Source organism: Cyrtonyx montezumae, unplaced genomic scaffold (genome assembly GCF_038088225.1).
Source record: "Cyrtonyx montezumae isolate F1298 unplaced genomic scaffold, pur_monq_1.0 scaffold_11, whole genome shotgun sequence".
Lineage (NCBI taxonomy): Eukaryota > Metazoa > Chordata > Aves > Galliformes > Odontophoridae > Cyrtonyx > Cyrtonyx montezumae.
In genome coordinates, this window is record NW_027071837.1 from 12,077,326 (window position 1) to 12,095,506 (window position 18,181).

Sequence of the window (18,181 nt, forward strand, 5' to 3'; positions counted from 1 at the left end):
CTCCAATCCCAACGCTGCGAGTTTAGCCTGCAATTAGGTTCCGTTTTCACAGCGACCTTTGCCAGCACTGACAGTACCTACAGGCACACTAAGCACACGCGAACACACGTGAGCGTCTGTGGGAGCAGATGGCTTCGCAGGCTGCCGCACCCCGTCCACCTTCTCATCAGTTTTGTCCCGTTCTCTGTGCTACGCTTTCAAGGCAGCGGCAGTCCCACGGCAAGCTCTCGTTACGCGCCGCTTCAGCTTTCCCGCTCGCGCTGAAGGTTCCTGGCAAAGGGACGGAGGGAGGACGGGTGAAAAACGCGCGGGACACGAACAACGCGATCAGTGCTTCGCATTCAAAGCAGAGCGCGGCCCGCGCGAGGGCACAGCGCGTTCCCGCCGCGCAGCAGCGGCCAGGAGCCGAACGCGGAGCTCCACGCGGACCCCGTCCCGCGGCGCTGCGAGCACCGCCCCGCGTTGCCGCGCCGGCGGCCCTGAGGCGCCCCGCGCCACCCTGAGCGACGGCGGCGGGAGCCAATGGGAGGAGGCCGGGGGCGGGCCGTCCTCCCGTCCCCGCCCCTCGGCGGCGGCGCAGCGGGGCCGGCGCGGCGCGGCGCGTGGCGGCCACGGTCGGCGCGGGGGAGGGGACCCCGGCGCATGGAGGCGATGCCGTGCCACAACCGGCGGCTCGGAGCGGCCGGCGGCCCGCGGCCCCAGGACGAGCAGACGGCGCCGGCGGGCGGCTGCTCCCGGCTGATCCGCTTCGCCGAGCCCTCCGGGGACAGCAGCGGCAGCCCCAGCCCGGACAGCGGCAGCGGCAGCGACGGGGCGGCGGCGGCCCCCAGCCCCGCGGCGGAGGACGGCGCGTCGCCGCTCGGAGCGCAGCTGAAGCTGCTGCCCATGAACGATCAGATCCGGGAGCTGCAGACCATCATCAGGGACAAGTGAGCGGGGCGGGCGGCGGACGGCTCCGGAGGTGGGGGGTGGGGGGGGGTACGGGCGCGCCGCTGTCCGGGCAGTCCCGTCCCGCGGAGCCGCTCCGAGGGCCGCGCGTTCCCGACGGGGCTCCCGCGGCGCTGCGCGGCCATTGCGGTGACGTGGGGGCGGGGGCGGCCGTTCCCCACCGCCGCGTTCCCGGCAGCTCCGGGCGGGGCCGACGGCCGCGTGTCCCGCGCCGCATCTCTGCTGCGGACGGCGGAGGCCGCTCCGATCCGGCCCGGCGCTCTCTCCCCGTTCCGGCGGCGGCGGCCGTGCCCTCCCGCGGGATGCTCGCTGCCGCCGGGAGCTGACGGCTGCCCGGCTCCGCCCCCGGCTCTCTGTCACGAACCTCGAGTGCAAAAATGAGCGCAAAATGGTGCCCCGCTGCCGACCGCGCAGCGTGCGCTGCTGAGGACGCGGTGCGGGGCTGCGCACCTCCCACCGCGAGCGTCTGTGTCTGCTCTGCATGGAAGGTGATACTATAGCGTATTAAATTTAGCGTGCAACGTAAGACAAACATACGTAGCGGGCATCTATTAAAAGCACAATTTGCCCGCTGTGATGCGAGCGCCCGGAGGTGAGCAGTGGCGGCTGATGGTGTCCAGGTTCACCGTGAGCCCTTCTCGCGCTGCCCGCTGATGGCAGCGATAGCCGACGCCTGCAGCCCTGCTTCGGCCCCTCCTTTCGTCTGGCCGCTAGAAATTAACGCTGCCGTGATGTGGAACCCGGTCACAGCTGCAGGTGCACACAAACTGTTGTTTTCATTATTATTTGGCTCTGATTTTTATGCGTGCCACCGCTGTTCAGTGTTGTCTTCCATCCCCAACAAGCCAGGCACAGCTGCTTAAGGCAGCTCTGTGGATCAACATCCCAATCCCTGTGCTCGAGCCTACTACGCTGTATTTGTTCATAGTATGCACTCTGTGCATCACTTTGCAGTCCAGGCTGCAGCTGTGACACTGTCAGGTTTGCCCTTCCGTCCTTTCATGACATTTGGGTAATTTTGCAGGAATGCTGTAGTCCGGTCTGCAGTGTACCACGTCCACTCAGTCTGCTTGCTGTTAGTTTTCTGGTTTTGTGCATACTGCAGCTGGGAATGTGAGTGCCTTTAAAAAGCCAAACAGAAGCAGTCTGTATGATGACAAAGCATTTCTTATTTGGTGGGGTTTTTTTGGGGGGTACTGGTTCTGATTAAGTCAAAGCAGCAGAAAATTAGGAAGAGCCTGGCGTTTCTAGAAAGAGCAAGAAATGTAAAAACAAACAGCATCTGAAATTAGAAATAACGTGTTATGCACGAGGAAGAAGATGAGGCTGTCAGTGTGTTTCAGACTGTCCTTTAGCATGGCTAGGAGGTTGCTGGTTGCATGGGGATCAGGCTGGCAAACATCTTGGCTTCCACTCATGTAAACACAAGATGTTACAGAACCTTGAGGTTTAAGTGCACTGCTCTCTTTAGAGTGTATCACAGTTTGACAATAAGAGAGGGGTATAACTACCCTGCATTGGGGATATATATAATGCCCGAGGATTTCTGTTCAGTCTGTGGACTGTAAATGTCAGCTCCTTGACCACAGTGTCTCGATGTGGGAAGCAAGGTGTTAAAACCTGGTCTTACTTCTCTCGAACTTTCAACGTGGCGTATTTGCACAGTGTGTGGCAGGAAGAGGTGAGCCTATTCTTCCTGCCTTCTGAAAGGGCCAGAAGCCAAGCAGGCACGTTGGCCAGAAGCTCCACCCAAGCTGCAGGCCAGCACAGAGGTGTTTTCGTCGTGGTACTTGTGCATCCCTGCTCATTTAGTCTCAACTTCTGTAGTCTAATGCTGTCGTTGTTCCACGGTTTGAGTGGTGTAAGAGCAAGCAAAGCAAAGCTCTCTTGCTTAAAGATGTGGAACATCTATCGGGCTGCTGAGATCTGAGTTTCTGAGATGCTGGAGCTGAGCTGGAATGGTGGTACAACAGAACAGCTGCAGGACACCAACCTTACATTTTCATGCTTTAATTGTTGCTTACACAGAGCAGCACTGCCAGCAACAAGAGGCACGGCCCTCGTTAGTTTGCAGCCCACCCCAGAACCCATGAGGTAGGATCTCTGCGGGGTAAAGGTGGAGTCCAGCAAGAAACTTTTCTACCAACTATCTCTAGAATACATTGTGCTTGAAGTAATGCCATATTTAAGCAATGTCCTTAAAATTATTCCCCAATTTAAAACAGAAATTGTTCCCTTTTTCAGGACAGCCAGTAGAGGAGACTTCGTGTTTTCTGCTGATCGCCTGGTAGGTGAAGCGTTTCTTCTTCTTGGTCTTGTGCTTTCTGACTTGTTCCTAAAATGGATCTTTCAGGCTACAATAATGGTGTGAGAGGAACTTCTCCAAAGTGGAAATTGCTGTTTGGCTGCAACTTTCAATGTGGGAACTTCTGTTCCTTGTTACAGACTGCTCTCAGAGGGTTCCAGAAACCGTGTTGTTAGCAAACACAACTGCTTGAGGACAGCAAGAAGTACCAATAAGAGAAGACTATTTAAAAACAGATGCACAGAGGCTAGAAATAACATCGTTAGTGTGAAAAAGTCCTTCTGATCCTGGGAACAGATCCGTACTGTTTCTTGCAGTCCAGATATTACCAAGTGACTGCATGTAGAGGTGCCTCCTGGCACCAGTGTGTGTGAGATAAGCAGCTCTGTGTGCACCCACACTGGGAATGTGCTTCTAACCATGGGGTAGTTACTGGCAGAGACAAAGCAATTTCAAGTTTTCATGTATTTTAGTAAGTCAGAACAAAGACTGTTGGGAATGAGACCTTTATCTCATTTAAACGATGTGCTTACAACACCCACTCACACGCATATACTGAGGCATACGCATACATGAGGGTGTTTCCTGTTTGCAGATGCACACTGGTTAATGAGAAAAGCCTTTCTTTCCCCCTCTAACAAAGATCAGATTAGGGAGCAATCAGTTACCCGCACTATTTGCTGTATCAGACAGGTTTAGCCCAATCTTAATCCATACCTGATCTAGGCTTGCTCAGGGCTTACCTGTGACCACAGCTGAAGGCTGTGACTGTGGTGCATTTTACCTCTGCAGCTTTTCCCACTTTCCCCTCTGCTTTTCCATTCTTGAGGATGTTTTTGCCATTCCTATTCTCTGGGAACAGCGAAGGCCCAAGCCAACAAATCTCATCCCTGCAGCTGCTGGATAAGTCACTGACCAGAGCATCCTTCTTTGCCAATAGTACTGCATAAGGAACAGGCAGAAAGTCACAGTCTCAGCTTCGTTCTGTGCCAGCAGTTCTCAGCAGACACTGTTTAAATAGACATAACATCCTAAGTGCTGTTGAGCAAGTTGGAACAGCACAGGAAATATCCACAGCTTGTGAAAGTCTGAGCTCAAGTGTGGGCCATTCTTCCTGTTTTAGTTTTGTTTTGTTTTGTTTTGTGGCTTTAACTTCTTCATTTGCTTAAATGTGTGAATAAGATTTAGAAAGCCAACAAAGGCCAACATCAGCAATGCCACATGTTCAAAGGGTACAGCTCTCCAGTCCAGGTGCCAGGCCCCTTCCCCATCAGTACTCCTGTTGCAGTAAGAGTTTCTGGTTAACGTTCTCGTGTTACCTTACCTTGGGTTCCCACCTCTTAAGAACAGTCCTTCCTGTCAACTTTAACAGTGCAGAAGGAAAATAAGAATGAAGTTAAGCTTGCTACTAGGTCACAGTTGCTACTGGCAAGTATTTTGTGAGGTGACATTAGGAAAAGGACTTAAGGAGGGATTTTAAAGTGGTAAAATTTTTTCTTCTGCCAGTTTGTTTTTTACATGAGGAGATGACATAAAATAAATCTTCAAAGATACCTGAGGTGAAGGTTGGCAGGAGGCTTCTTAAAGTGACTGCCAGTCTTGAGGTCCTGCAGCTGCAAGATGTGGGGTTAAAATCTTGAGGAAGACAACCCATCTTTCTGTGAGGGAGAGGAAGGTGTGGGAAGGAGTCCTGTAGCACAGGAAACAATCGGTCATTGTGACTTGTGGTAGGAGACAGCTGAAAGAGTGCCCTGGAGGTGCTCCAGGATTGTGCTGAGCCCTCAGACCTGCACTGCCCCGCAGCCTTTGCTTCACAGCACTGCAGTGCTTTCCTGCAGAGAGCAGAATGCAGACTGTGCGGTTTTGAGGGCTGAGAGAGGAGGTGATTCCTTCAAGCAGCTGTGAGTGGTGCTGAAGGGGTCACCTCACCTCCTGCCCACCTCCCTCCCCATAACAAGGGTGGTGCTGCACACTTTTAAAGTGGTTTGAAATCCTGAGGTGAGGAGAGCTGTATAAACATGAAGTAGTACTGACAGCCTGCTGCTCTGCCCTCCCTTCAGCTCCTGAGAAACACTACAGCATGAGGGGTAGAGGATCCACTTAGGAATTACTGTCATCTAGGAAATCAGTGTAGTTATCACCTACAGTGCAGTTAAACTACTGGCTTCCCACCAATTAGGAGATTATGCTGGTTGCTCCAGAATGCAGTTCAGTTGGAAGGGACTTCCAAAGGTCACCCAGTCCAACTGAATGTTTAAAAACAGATTTATTATTTTTTTAATTGATATCAATTCTAATTTATTGGAATTTCACTGCTTCACTTCTTTCTTGACATCCTTACCTGCACTGGGGTTGGTTGCCTGATTTAGCAACTGCATCTCTTGTAAATGACAATATGGTCAACCTGCTTTCTCTGGTTGCCCAAATCCAAATTCCTCTGCTCAGGGACCATGAAGGACTGGTCAAACCTGATTTCTTCAGTGGTATTTGAGTGTGGTAAGGAGACCTTATTCACGTGTTTAATTGGCCAGGAAAGGGCAGGTTCACTAACATTTTAACATCCTCAAGGTGTTCCAAGTGGTAGTTAGCTGAAACTCCTCATCTGCTATAAGCTGTGGCTTTTGCTAGCAGTTTTAGCAGATCTAATGAAGACTGAAAGCAAACTATTTTCCTTGTTATTGCAGAGGCAATCTTAAATATGTAATTGTAATACACGGGCACATTGAATGTATAATTTTGTGTATCAGCATTAAATGCATAAACTAAATTCTGTAAGCCTTGAGACTTTAACGAGAATTTAGTACTTGTTTTAGTTCCCCCGCTCCCTCTAAAATAGACTTTTTTTTCCTTGTTATTGCTCTTTACTCACTGTTCTAATGTCTGGTCAAACTTCTGTGCTGGCACCAAGACTTCACCTCTCCTTGCTCTCGAGGGGCTATAGCAATACTAGCTCAGCTTCAGCTGCCAAGCCATGGCAGCCACGTGGGGGAACAGAGCTGCTGGGCATTGCATCACAGGGAGAAGGGGTGGAAGTTATCCTAGCTCAGTTTGAGGGCAGCTGGAAGTGTAGCACAAACGTAAATGTTTTATCAACACCGACAAGTTAACAAAAGAGTCCTCCCAACCTCTTCATAAAACATTGATACTTGTAGTAAAAACAAGGAGATTTGTGATCTGAACACAGACCCACACTGGTTCGTCTGCCAGAAGCTTGCAGTAATGTGCACCATTGCCAGCCCTGTCAACAACAAGGCAGTATGGAGAAAAAAAGAAGTTTCTTCCAAACCTGGCTCAGGAAATTTACCAGAAACCAAAATGAGATCAAGGATGTCTTGGTTAAAACGAGATGTCTGTCAGTAGTAGAACACTGGTGCCTTCCATTTCTGAATTACAGTGTCCAGAAGTCTACTTTCAGATAGGAGTAAGGTGGGAAGCTGCCTTCCCTTCAGGCAGAGTGGACTGACACGGCAGGAGGGCCTGTTTCCTTTGTGCAGTTCTGCTGCAGTGAAAGCAGTGGCTGAACTACCTGGTTTGCCCTGGGAACTGCTCTACTGCTCCCTGTATTTGTGAACTGCGCCCTCCAACTGAACCCCACCACCTCTGAACATGCTGCCACAAACTCACCCCTGAAAAAAGAATGCTGCTGTACACAAATTGCTAAAAAACACCTTCAAAGATAATTTTTAATGTAAGGGACCTTTTCTGATTCCTTGTGGAGCCTGTGTGTGTGTGTGTGCTAGGAACCGGGGTGGGATGGAAGAGCAGGAGAATCCTTCTGCTCTGTGCTGCTTCAGCGCTGTGTGAAGCGAGCAGTGTACTTGCTCAGTCCCAGGAGCAGTCACCTCATTTCTGCCATTACACAGTGACTTTTGCTTTAATAGGTTTCTTTGGCATGACAGCTGCTGTCTTTGAGCAGTTCTGGCCTACGAACCTTTGGCTCACTAGCACAGAGAATTTTCTACATCTTAATAACCAGAGCATCTTTCATGGGCAGACATTCTGGGCCCAGATGAGTGTTTCAGTGCCTCTGCCTGGAGTATAGCTGCAGGTTGTCTGGCCTCTGGAGGGACGTGTGACTTACATACAAGCTCTGTCTCCAGCAGAGCTGTCCCTGCTGCAGCTGGGCTGTCTGCACCACGTGGAAGCACAGCTGCTTGGCAGTGCGTTCCTAACCACAGCTGCCAGGTGCCAGAGGAAAGGGTGATAAAGAGACTTGTCTTTGGGCACTTGGTGGTGTGTTTGCATTTGCTACAGCTCCCGTGGCTGTTCTGGGCAGCCCCAGCACAGTTTCTGCTGGGAAATGTGGATATAGCTTGGGGCTCAGCTGATGGGGAACTTGAGTGGGAGTTTTCCTTTTTTTCTCAGTAGTATTTTCTATCAGCAAAGTGGAAGTTAACTTTGGTAGTTCACCAGCAGTGGTGGAAGATTTGTCTCTCATGCCTTTATCTGCCAGGTAGAAAATAAGTCAGTGCTTCACATCAGTGCTGGTGAATGCTCCCCCTGCCAATTTTGTTTTTCAGTGCCTTCATTTGATTTGTGTACAATATGTATGCATTGCTCCAAAAAACCCTTTCAATCAGTCCCTAACTGTAAGTAAGAGAGGATCTCCTTTGGCTGTGAGTTGTCCACCTAGTTCTTGCAAAAACAACTGCCATTTCTTGTATTCATAGATAACAAATCCCTCTAAGCTCTTTTTTTCTGGTTGCACAGATCAGACTCGTGGTTGAAGAGGGACTGAATCAATTGCCATACACAGAATGCACAGTGACCACTCCAACAGGTATGTGGGAAATTACTCCTCCCTCACATAGAACCAGAAGTGGAAACTTAATCAATGTTACAAAGCATGAAACCATTACAAAAGGCCAGAGCAATTTACCATTCAGGTTAGAGTGCAGAGTTAAGGTCCCTTCAAAGTATTAAAAAAAGCTAGAAAATGTTTAACAACACAGCTGAACAGAACATGGCCATATAATTATCTTACTAAGGCTTTAAATTGGTCTTGCAAAACTGCAGTGAAAATTTCCCATTGTCTGTGCACTATCATTTTCCTTGCCCACATTGTAAATTGAATTAAAACTGCTGACATTTCACATTCCTATTGCATTAAAAAGTGCTCTGCACAAGCAGTTTTACCTTGCCAGCCTAAATCTGCCCCCGTTGCAACAGGGGGCCAGCTGGGAGTGATGGTAAGCAGGAACAAAAAGTGGCTGTGTTGACATGAGAGGAAAGCCACTGCAGTACTTTTGGTTTGCTCCTGTTAACTGTAAAGATGCAGAAGGTTGCTCAGGTAGCAGAGCTGCTGCTTACTAAGTACCAGCCACTCCAGTACAAGATCTGAGCCTTTGCTACACCTGTAAGAGCTGCACCAGGTGAGTCCTCCTCCCCTCCAGGATTTCACTGGCATTTAATCAGGCTGAGAGCAGCTCTGTGCATTTGTGTACTTTTCCCATCTACCCTTCACAATAAATCACCTGTGTTCTTTACCCTACTTCTGGTTACAGAAAAGATGGGCTGAAAGCACTCCTTTTGAAGCTAGCCAAAGTAAGAAGGCAGTCACTTACCTTTGCTCATTTTAAAATAAATCAGGAGCTGCTTCTCGAGCATGGGGTTCACATCTGTTCCAGGTCAGCTGGTGACAGGTAGTTCAAAGCCCATCAGCTTCTCTGCATTACACAGCGTGACTGCAAGTTACACCATTCTGAAGCTCAGCAGTTCTTCAGGGGGCTGCTTACCTGGCTGTTTCATGCAGTGAGTGTCTTGGACCTTGCTGTCTGGCCACAAGTCATGCTGGTGAGGAGGCTATATTCTGCCTTTATTGCTGGCCACACCTGGCACTGCGTCAGCTGTCCTCTGTCAGCGTGGCAGCTCTTCTGCTCAATACCTGTACCTGGTCAGGAAGCTGAAAGGGCCTGAGATGAGCTAACTCCAGGAGGAACAGTGCCTTGGGAATCCAAACACTTAACGTAGGAATTCTTGCTTACCTATACTGAACTCTTTTCCTCCAAGCGTTTGTAAGATGCCATCAGCATGGCAATTTCTATTCTTTAAGGCTGAAATGCAGAACGTCCCTCAAGGCTGTCAATGAAATACCCTATTGCCTCTCCTTTAAAGGGGCCTTTGGACTTTTCAGTCAGGCAGCGGAACATACAAAGTCCATAAAGAGCATTGCCACACATTCTCCACAGCAGTGGTCCGGTGCAAGTTTATTATTATTGTGGGACTGGATGTGTGGGTGTGACTGTCTTGCTTTGCTGTCTTTGAATCAACACCTTGAGCTCCCAATGCTGGTGATGATACTTCATGTGCATACCACTGCCCACTTCTGCCCTTCTGAGATCATAGCTGTGGTATTGTAGCATCGTACTTCGGTTGTGCTTCTTCATTTGCAGCACTGGTGTGCCTTTATGTGGCTTCTTAGGGCACATACAATATCATCATTTTGCATAGCATCCTTCATGTCACATAATTATTAAATATTTAAGTTATAAAACACTCTTAGGAACACATCTGTGCCACTTCTGAAGCAATTTACAAGTAAAGAAAGCACAAATTCTTTTGTGGCTTTTTGTTCTGTTCCCATTGCTTGAGGCCTGCAGATATGGTGTGCAGGTTGGCTCATGGCACTTGAGAGATTCACACTGCTCAGCACTGTCCCCTTGGTATGTGGGGGCACCTCATGTCCATTCACACAGGGTCACTTAACACAGCGTGCCCTGAAAGGGCTGCAGGAAGGGACAGAAGGGAGCAATCATTGCCACTGACATTTGGTTTCTTTCCTCTCCTAGGATACAAGTATGAAGGAGTGAAATTTGAAAAGGGAAACTGTGGAGTCAGCATAATGAGAAGTGGTAGGCAGATTTTGGTTGTTGAATGAGTACGAGTTGTGCATCTTTAAAACCTGTAACCAACTTCTTGTAAAAAAGTGCAACAGCACTTTTCTACAGCACAGTTTTAGCTAAACCTGCTAGTTACCGTTCTTTCTTAGACATTCTTGATCACACAATGTCAGGTAATACATTTCCTAACGTTTTAGCAAATAACTGCAGCAGATTTCATCTCACCTCTTCTCTAGCAACTCTCCTTCCTCATTTGTTTCTATTTTTTTCCTCCTCCAAGACAGCTCTCCAAATGAGTTGTGCTCAGTGATAGCAGGGACACTGTTATGTTGTTTGAAACTCTGGGAATGCTGTGGCTCCACAGGTTCCTGTGCTGCTCTTCTGGGCAAAGCTCAAAGACGTCTTCCAAACCACATGCGAATTATGACATAGTTTGTTTTGATGTTTCCACCTCTCTGCTTTGAAAAGCTGCACAGCACTAGTACATGAGAGCACTAATACCTGGGAGCAAGTAACACTGAATGGGCTTGTTTTCTTTCTGTCTAAACAGAGAAAAATTAAATAGCTGACAGTCTTTTAAAAACTGGGAACCAAGAAAAACTCTTTGGAGAACTCTTCACTGAAGAGTACTGGGACTGCCTTGTTTAACATCTCGTAGTGGTGCCATTCCTTAGCACGTAACAATTTCTTTCCCTGCTGTTTTGAGGCGAAGCAATGGAACAAGGTTTACGGGACTGCTGCAGATCCATCCGCATAGGGAAGATCCTGATCCAGAGCGACGAGGAAACTCAGAGAGCAAAAGTGTACTATGCGAAGTTTCCACCAGACATTTACAGGAGGAAAGTTCTTCTTATGTACCCAATACTAAGTAAGTACCTGTGTTTTTTATGGCCGGGCTGTGACTGTTCTGCATTTTAAGGAAAGTTTCTGAATTTTGGGGGCTGTTATTAGATTTTGGCTTGAGTTAGGTGACACAGCAGGGACTTGGTCAGGCTGTGTCAGAATGTGTATTACCCTGACTTCACACGACTACAGAAATCATTTGGGTACAGCGGCACAGGACAAAGGTGGATGCATTAAGGTCCAATGGCAAAATGTAAAAAAACTGAATTTATATGAGAAAAGATTTCTCACAGTATTTTTGTTACACTATTAGAAGAGTTTTTTTGATGAATACTCTTAATTCTAAATTATTTTTAAATTAAATGCTATTAAAAATGTATCAGAACATTGTCAGGATGAAGTAACTTCTCCAGTTTAAGATATAATTCTGTTCCTGCACATGGAGCTCTTAATTGATATTTTAGATGAGTGTTCTTGCCTCAGGGCTCTAATAAAATCCACTGGCTTCAGCATTTAAGACCTGGCAGAGTCAGTTATTTTAATGTAGAGATGAAGTTCCTCTGTCAGGAGACCAAAGTCTTCTATAATTAATGCTTGCTGAGGTGACAGTTGTCCAGCGAAGGACGGTATCTCCACTCAGCCACGCACCAGTACTAATGCAGGCAGCTAACCTCAGCTGGCTCAGGGTGAGTGCTTCAAACAGGAGAAAATCTTCCTTTTTCCTCTTCTAGGTACTGGGAATACTGTAATTGAGGCTGTAAAAGTTCTTATAGAACATGGCGTCCAACCAAGTGTCATTATCCTGCTAAGCCTATTCTCCACACCTCACGGTAAGTTGAGGGGCTGCGAGGGGCAGAAGAGGGAGAAGAGGTACGTTGAGGTGGGGATTCCTAAAGCTGTGCATTCCTACAAGCACAGACTGCAGCACTGCAGAGCTTCCTGTTGCTCTGAAGCACACGAGCCCATAGATTGCACAGGGCTGCTCTGACAGCTGTAGGGTGAAGTAGGAACGTGGATCTCGTGGGTTCTCTTTAAAAATTGGCCATGGCAGAAATCACTATCAGAAATCAACCGTGCTGTAACCACAGTTGTGTTGAGATTGGAAGTCACATGCATAAAGAAGATCACCATCCAAACAAGAAAACCCAGGACAGTCCCCAGCATTTTGCAGGTTTTTCCTTGTGGGCAGTCAGCTAAGCCAGAAATGAGACGGAAGAACAGAGGCAGAGCCACCTACAGAATTCTGCTTAAGATCTAGCAGGTGGGGCTGAAATACAGCTGTAGTGCAGCATTAATTATTGTCTCTCTCTCTCTCTCAAAAGGTGCCAAATCTATTATCCAGGAATTCCCAGAGATCACAATTTTAACTACAGAAGTTCATCCTGTTGCTCCAACACACTTTGGACAGAAGTATTTTGGAACGGACTGACACACTTGGAACAAACTGATAATGACTGTATGATATTACATAAGAGGGGTTGTTTTTTTTCTACATTTTATTATTATTCGTAGCAGAGTCGGTTGGGGGCACGTTTAAAAATCTTTTTGGCCAAAGGGGGAAATACTTGACCTAGATTACTTCTGTTGGTTACTGCTTCAACACTGAACCAAGTGCAGTAACAAACACCGAATCATGGCGAAGTCGAGCATCTCCATGTCATACTTGTGTAAACTGCTACACTCTCTGCTTTAACTTATTTATTCTATAGCCTGTTTTGTGGCTGCTTGAGAGAGCAAAATAAAACATCACGATCAAGTGTACACTTCATTTCTAGCGCACGTTTCCATCTCTCCAGGTTGGCCAGTACAGCCCCTCTAACTAATCAACTCGACAATGATGGGTGCACTTGGAACCCACTGGAATTGTTAGCAGCCACGCTGCATTCCTGGCAGAGTTTTCAGTCTTCGGATGGTGGCCAAAACCAAAAGATAATCACCTCTGCATTTTGATCTCTGAATATTACTTTCTAAAGTAGAACGGCTGCAGCTGTCCTGATCAATGATACTGAAAAAATAATCTTCCTGTTATGGTGTATGGGACCTCCCTGCAGGTGAGGTGGGAATTGAGGATGGGAGAAGCACTACCTACAGAAATTCTACTTCCATGGTGCTTAAGTTTTGCCTCTGAGAACATCTGTGGTGCACTCTGTCTCACTAACCCTTCTGAAGAAATGCAAGCTGGCAAAAAGTTGGGTTTGCTGAGCAGCAGGGCTTAAAGACAAACGTGGCCCCCTTGGATGTGCTCTCTCAACACTCAGTGCAGGCTGCATGAAACAGGTTAGGCATTCATCTACTTGCCATCTTTCTGATCTATGGCAGTCAGTACACAGTACACAACATGTAAACTAGGTAGTACCTCCTTTTAATATAACTTTGGATTGATCAAAATGCTACAGTCTGTTACTCCTGTTACAAACATCCATGTTCTAGGTAATGCAGGATTATACTGTGCCCTCACAAGCAGGAGCTTCTTCCTTCCTGTCAAAGGACTGAAGGTAAGCATCCTGCTGAGGCCTGGCTGCTCCAAACAACACTGTTAAGACAAGGGGGCAGGATTCAGTGAATCCTTTTCTTGGTACAAACAAACCTCCCCTACTCTAGATAATTCCAGTTAATTAAAGTTGTATAAGGCTTCCAGAGATAGCCCATGCTCAGGGGAAAACATTTTAAGACCTAGGAAGAAAGAATTGACAAGTATAATAAATTAACCAAAAATGGTTTTAATGCAGTCCTTGCCTGCAGTACAGTATAAACCATGCAGGCTTTCTAGTAAAAACCATAATAGAAAATGACAAAGCAGAATGTACAGAATATTCACCTGTAGAAACCATACAAACACGTGGAAAATGCTAGTGAAACATACACAAAACAATCATATTAAAGTCATCTGTTGGACAGTAAAAACAAGTATCCAAAGCTTTTGTAAAAACCCATTTGATATCAAAAGTATCAATGCCAGCAACAGCATGAAACTCCCGAACTCTACTAAACATCCACACGCTGTCAGCAGACTGTTTGCAATGTTCCCTGGAAAACATTTGCTCTCTACAAAATTACGGGATCAGAAATTCACATGAAACAGCATAGCTCTGAGTGTCATTCCTCTGTTGCACAGAGTAGTGTTAACAATGCACATCTTGTAGACTCAGGATTTCTGTAAGTACCAACACCAGGCCATGCTGGTTACCTCTCACACAACTGAAAGTAATAAATCAATAAAATGAGGTTTATTATACTGTTTCAGATAACTCAGCAGTTACTGGCACAGAGCTCGAGAAGCCAGCCTTCCTTGATGGGAAAGCTCTTGGCACTGCAGAGCTTTACAGAGGAAGCTCTGGCCCAGCTGAGGAGGTAGGGAGCATCTTGGCTTCAGATGGAGCTGTCTAGTCCTGCAGCAGCTGCTGCCTCCTGTCCTGCTTCACGCAAGGTTTCCTACCAACCATCCACTGACACTAAGGAGCCAAACTGCTTTGCTTCAAAGCAACGTAACAACTGCTTCTAATGCTGAATTCTAACAGACAGATCTGAAATCTAATCCTGAGAGTTAATTAAGTTTCATCTTTGAGATACCCATTTTCAAATCAAACAAATGATTCTCAGCTGTAAAGCAGCTGAACAGGGAGAGTAATTTACAGCAGCTTCTCTGTTTTCTGTGTTACTAGCCAGAGGGAAGCTGGGGGAAGGAGCACTAGGGCTCTTTACTCCAACACTGCCATCCAGAATCAGTGGGAATAACTCAGGTTGAGGCGATGAGTGCAAAGTTATAAGTGGGCATCACTGTGAAAGAAGAATGCCTGCACACAGAGTTCGTTCAGAGCAGCACAAGTGTCCCACCTACCTCTTCATCCCTGAGTCAGAAATGCCTCCTCTGCTCCTCCCTGGACTGCCACGTCTGCACCAACACATGAGCTTCATTACATCAGCAGGATGCCAGATGCTGACACCAGAATCTGGAGCTCGTACACGTCCTGGGTCCTCCAGGAGCAAGCAGGGAAAAGAAAGCAGGCCAACGTTTTTGAAAATCCACTGGAATTTCATTTCTCTTATAGGGGAAAATGGTGATCTGAGGAAGGCAGCACATGCCTGTTCAGAAAGGAGACAGAGAGAACAAAGACCTTTCTTCCCCCCTGGGCTTCCTGTAGCCCCAACAAGAAGCTTAAGCCTACTAAGTCCTGAGGTGACAGCAATTCCATCAGGTGTAACACCTCTGAGTTACATCAGCTGTTTGATACCAGCATCTGATGCAACCAATTGTAGCTTTTTTTTTTTTAAGCACAGCTGAAATAAGAACTAAGGATGATCCCTCACCCTTTTTTTTTCCTTAACTCAAACCTCTTTTTTTTTTTTTTGTAATATAAAACAGTGGTTGTTATCCACTAAAGCTTTAGCAAATACTGCTGTAAATCTTAAAACCTTATGCAGAAAAAAATACGTATTTCAAGCAGCACAGAGCCATAACCAGCTTATATGCTCTTATTTGAAAAGTAAACTTACATTTTAGTTCACATGGTTTACAATTCAAACTGAAGCTAAAAAATGAATAAAGAAGATTTTTAGGAAACAGAAAAGCAATGCAGAAAAGTTGGATCCCACTGCTCTGAGCAAAGCAAGCTGAACAAAAGGAATCACAAAGCGGTCCCTGACAAACACGAGGGTGAGTTACAAACAAAATACATCACCCAACTGTTGTAAGTCACACCTACTCCCCTCGTTAGTATCCAAACAAAACAGCACAAGCAGCTGAAAGCTGAGATATTTCAACTATACATTCAGGAGGAAGAGCAAAAGGGAAAATAGAAAAAGTAGAGCAAGAACGAAGCGAAGGGTGGGCACAATCTCAATGTTAATGACCAGAAAAGGAAATAAGCATTAAGCAAGAAGAGTACATCATAATGCCACAGCCTGGACATGCTCATCACAGCCCAGCTGTTTGACAGACCGTTACTGTGATGAAAAAAGCCACTCTACCATGGAGATGCTTTAATGGATGGCTTCAGAACAAGTGCTCTGTTACAAAACAGATGATAGAATTGGAAAAATATCACTAAAATCAAGCTATTTTCAAGTAATATGGATCAACTTTGAAACTCTGTAGCAAAAGAGTCACAGAAATGAAAAGGTAATCTGAGTTAATTAATTCTGGCTTAATAAACAAGATCAACAGTACCTCCTTAGCCTGCAAATTCAACGTTCTCACGAATGAGCCAGCTATGCAAACAGCAAATCTGTGCTGCTGGCTTCATGACTGCACTGGAGGCAGCTGGTCCCTGAACACATTGCAACACATCTTCGTTTATATCTAACTATAGGGAAGAAAAGGTTGATTTCTGTTTTTCCCTGACATTTTACATTCATATTATATTACAGACTTTACACATCAAGTTTTGTAACTACTACTAAGTTGTGCTTTCAGTCCATGCCAGCATACAGAATCTTAAAACTACAGCTCTTAGAGATTTTGCTGACTCACATTTCTGGTTTGTTCCAGGAAGTAAACATTCACTGCTGTAGTGCTATTAAAAAGCCTTCCAGGCCCCATCAGCTACAGTACACTACATGCACTAGTACAGCCTACTCAAACATACAGTACTACTGCTTGTTCAGAGGAATACAATCTTATTCTACTCCAAAAACACCGTACCAATTCAGCAAGAGCAAAATAACGCAGTGCAGTGATGCTTATTAAAGTCCAAATTCCTTGGACAACACTCACTGGCCAACGATGGGACTTTGCATAATACAATCTGCACAGGCATCAATATGATGCCTGCTCTAAAAGTACAGCCTACCTGAATGTGAGTGGGAGAAACAGGAGAGGTGAGGGGGTGGGTGTTCATAGTGGATTATTTTGGAGTGCTAGCCTGAGAGAACAGGGATAAGACGGCAGCAGGTGTCACAACAGAGACAGCAAGGGAATTCCTTCTTGCACACAGTGACACTGATTTGGAAAAGTCCTCACTCCCACAATATGAGGCATTTGTAAAACGCTTAAATAGAGACCATGAAAGGCCAAAGGCAAGGAATGACATCCACAGGCTGAATTCTCACACTCCTGTGCCCTGATTTAAGTGAACAAAGCTCACTGCTGTGTTCAACACTTCTACAGACACTCCAGGTGTGTGATACTGAGACATGGGATCTCACTCCAGCCATGTGCATTGCTACCTGACGATGGCTGGTAGAATTACACCTTCTGGTGGCCATGTTCCAGCTCCCACGTTCCCACCAAAGCAATCCAGGCAGTCCCTGGCAGCACAGCAGGCAGCCTGAGGCCTGATGGGCACTACCGAGCACACTGTGCCCGCAGCCTGCTCCTCGAACTGTACTGCCAGCGAGGGGACAGAACCACGACAGCTGACCTCAAGTACCAAAGGGATACTATATCATAGGGCATCATGTGAAAAAAACCTTGAAAAATCGTGGGGAATTGGCCAAGCAGGCAGCTGCTGCTCAGAGACTGATGATATATATATATAATTATCATCACTATTATCTTCCTTTCCTCTTCCTTTTCTGTTTTAGTATATAATTTTTTTTTCAACTCATGAGTTCTACTATTTTTTTTCTTTTTCTGCATTTCTCTCCCCCATTCCACTAGGGGGGTGTGATTGAGTAGCTGTGTGGTGCTGAGCTGCTGCTGGATTAAAGCACAGCCCTGGAGTTCAGCACACACAGTACGAAATCTCATCACAGAATAAGTCTGTCTCTTTCAATTAAAAGCCTAAGAACAAAACGGAGTTTGTTCAGTCACTCAGACACACCAGAGTTTCTTCTCCTTCAGTATTTGTTTCATGTTCCATGCTGAAGCATCACAAAACCTGACTGGTGCAGGTGCTAGAGTGGCTCTGAGCTATCACACTGTTTATCACTTTTACCTGCACGAGAATCCGTATAGCTGAGCTGCTTTTAAGAAAAAGGAGAATTTGGTATACCTAAGTTTATTTAATAAGAACAAGATAGGAAAAGATGCCAAAGCATCATTTAAGTACTTGGAAACCTTTAAAGCTGCTTCTAAATCTGATCTGGATAGCTGCATTACTGTAAAGACATCTGTTTTAATAAAAACCACAAGACAAAAACGGATTTTACTTACTAACTAATGAACAGTGCTGCATCTAGCCAGCAAGTGGGGATGCTGCCTGCAGTTCTTTTAGGTAGCTCTTCTGCTGCTTTGCTTGGCAGAGAAACAGCATCCAAATAATGACATGGCTGTAAACAGAATCAAACCTCAAAAGGACACAAGATC

General features: G+C 46.4%; 1 protein-coding gene and 1 long non-coding RNA gene across 2 annotated transcripts; one reads left to right on the forward strand and one right to left on the reverse strand.

Moving 5' to 3' along the window:
• Positions 1 to 628: 628 nt before the first annotated feature.
• Positions 629 to 13,127, forward strand: UPRT (uracil phosphoribosyltransferase homolog). Its single transcript, XM_065729613.1, has 7 exons — positions 629 to 929; positions 3,193 to 3,235; positions 7,964 to 8,033; positions 10,042 to 10,104; positions 10,799 to 10,960; positions 11,667 to 11,765; positions 12,258 to 13,127. Exons 1-7 carry the CDS (start codon positions 643 to 645, stop codon positions 12,362 to 12,364), a joined length of 831 nt encoding a protein of 276 aa, XP_065585685.1. The 5' UTR covers positions 629 to 642; the 3' UTR covers positions 12,365 to 13,127.
• A 508-nt stretch (positions 13,128 to 13,635) lies between these two features.
• Positions 13,636 to 17,176, reverse strand: LOC136044311 (uncharacterized). Its single transcript, XR_010621802.1, has 2 exons — positions 14,774 to 17,176; positions 13,636 to 14,133 (listed from the first exon to the last, which is right to left on the reverse strand). It is a non-coding gene; the product is annotated as an uncharacterized LOC136044311 (long non-coding RNA).
• Positions 17,177 to 18,181: the final 1,005 nt, after the last annotated feature.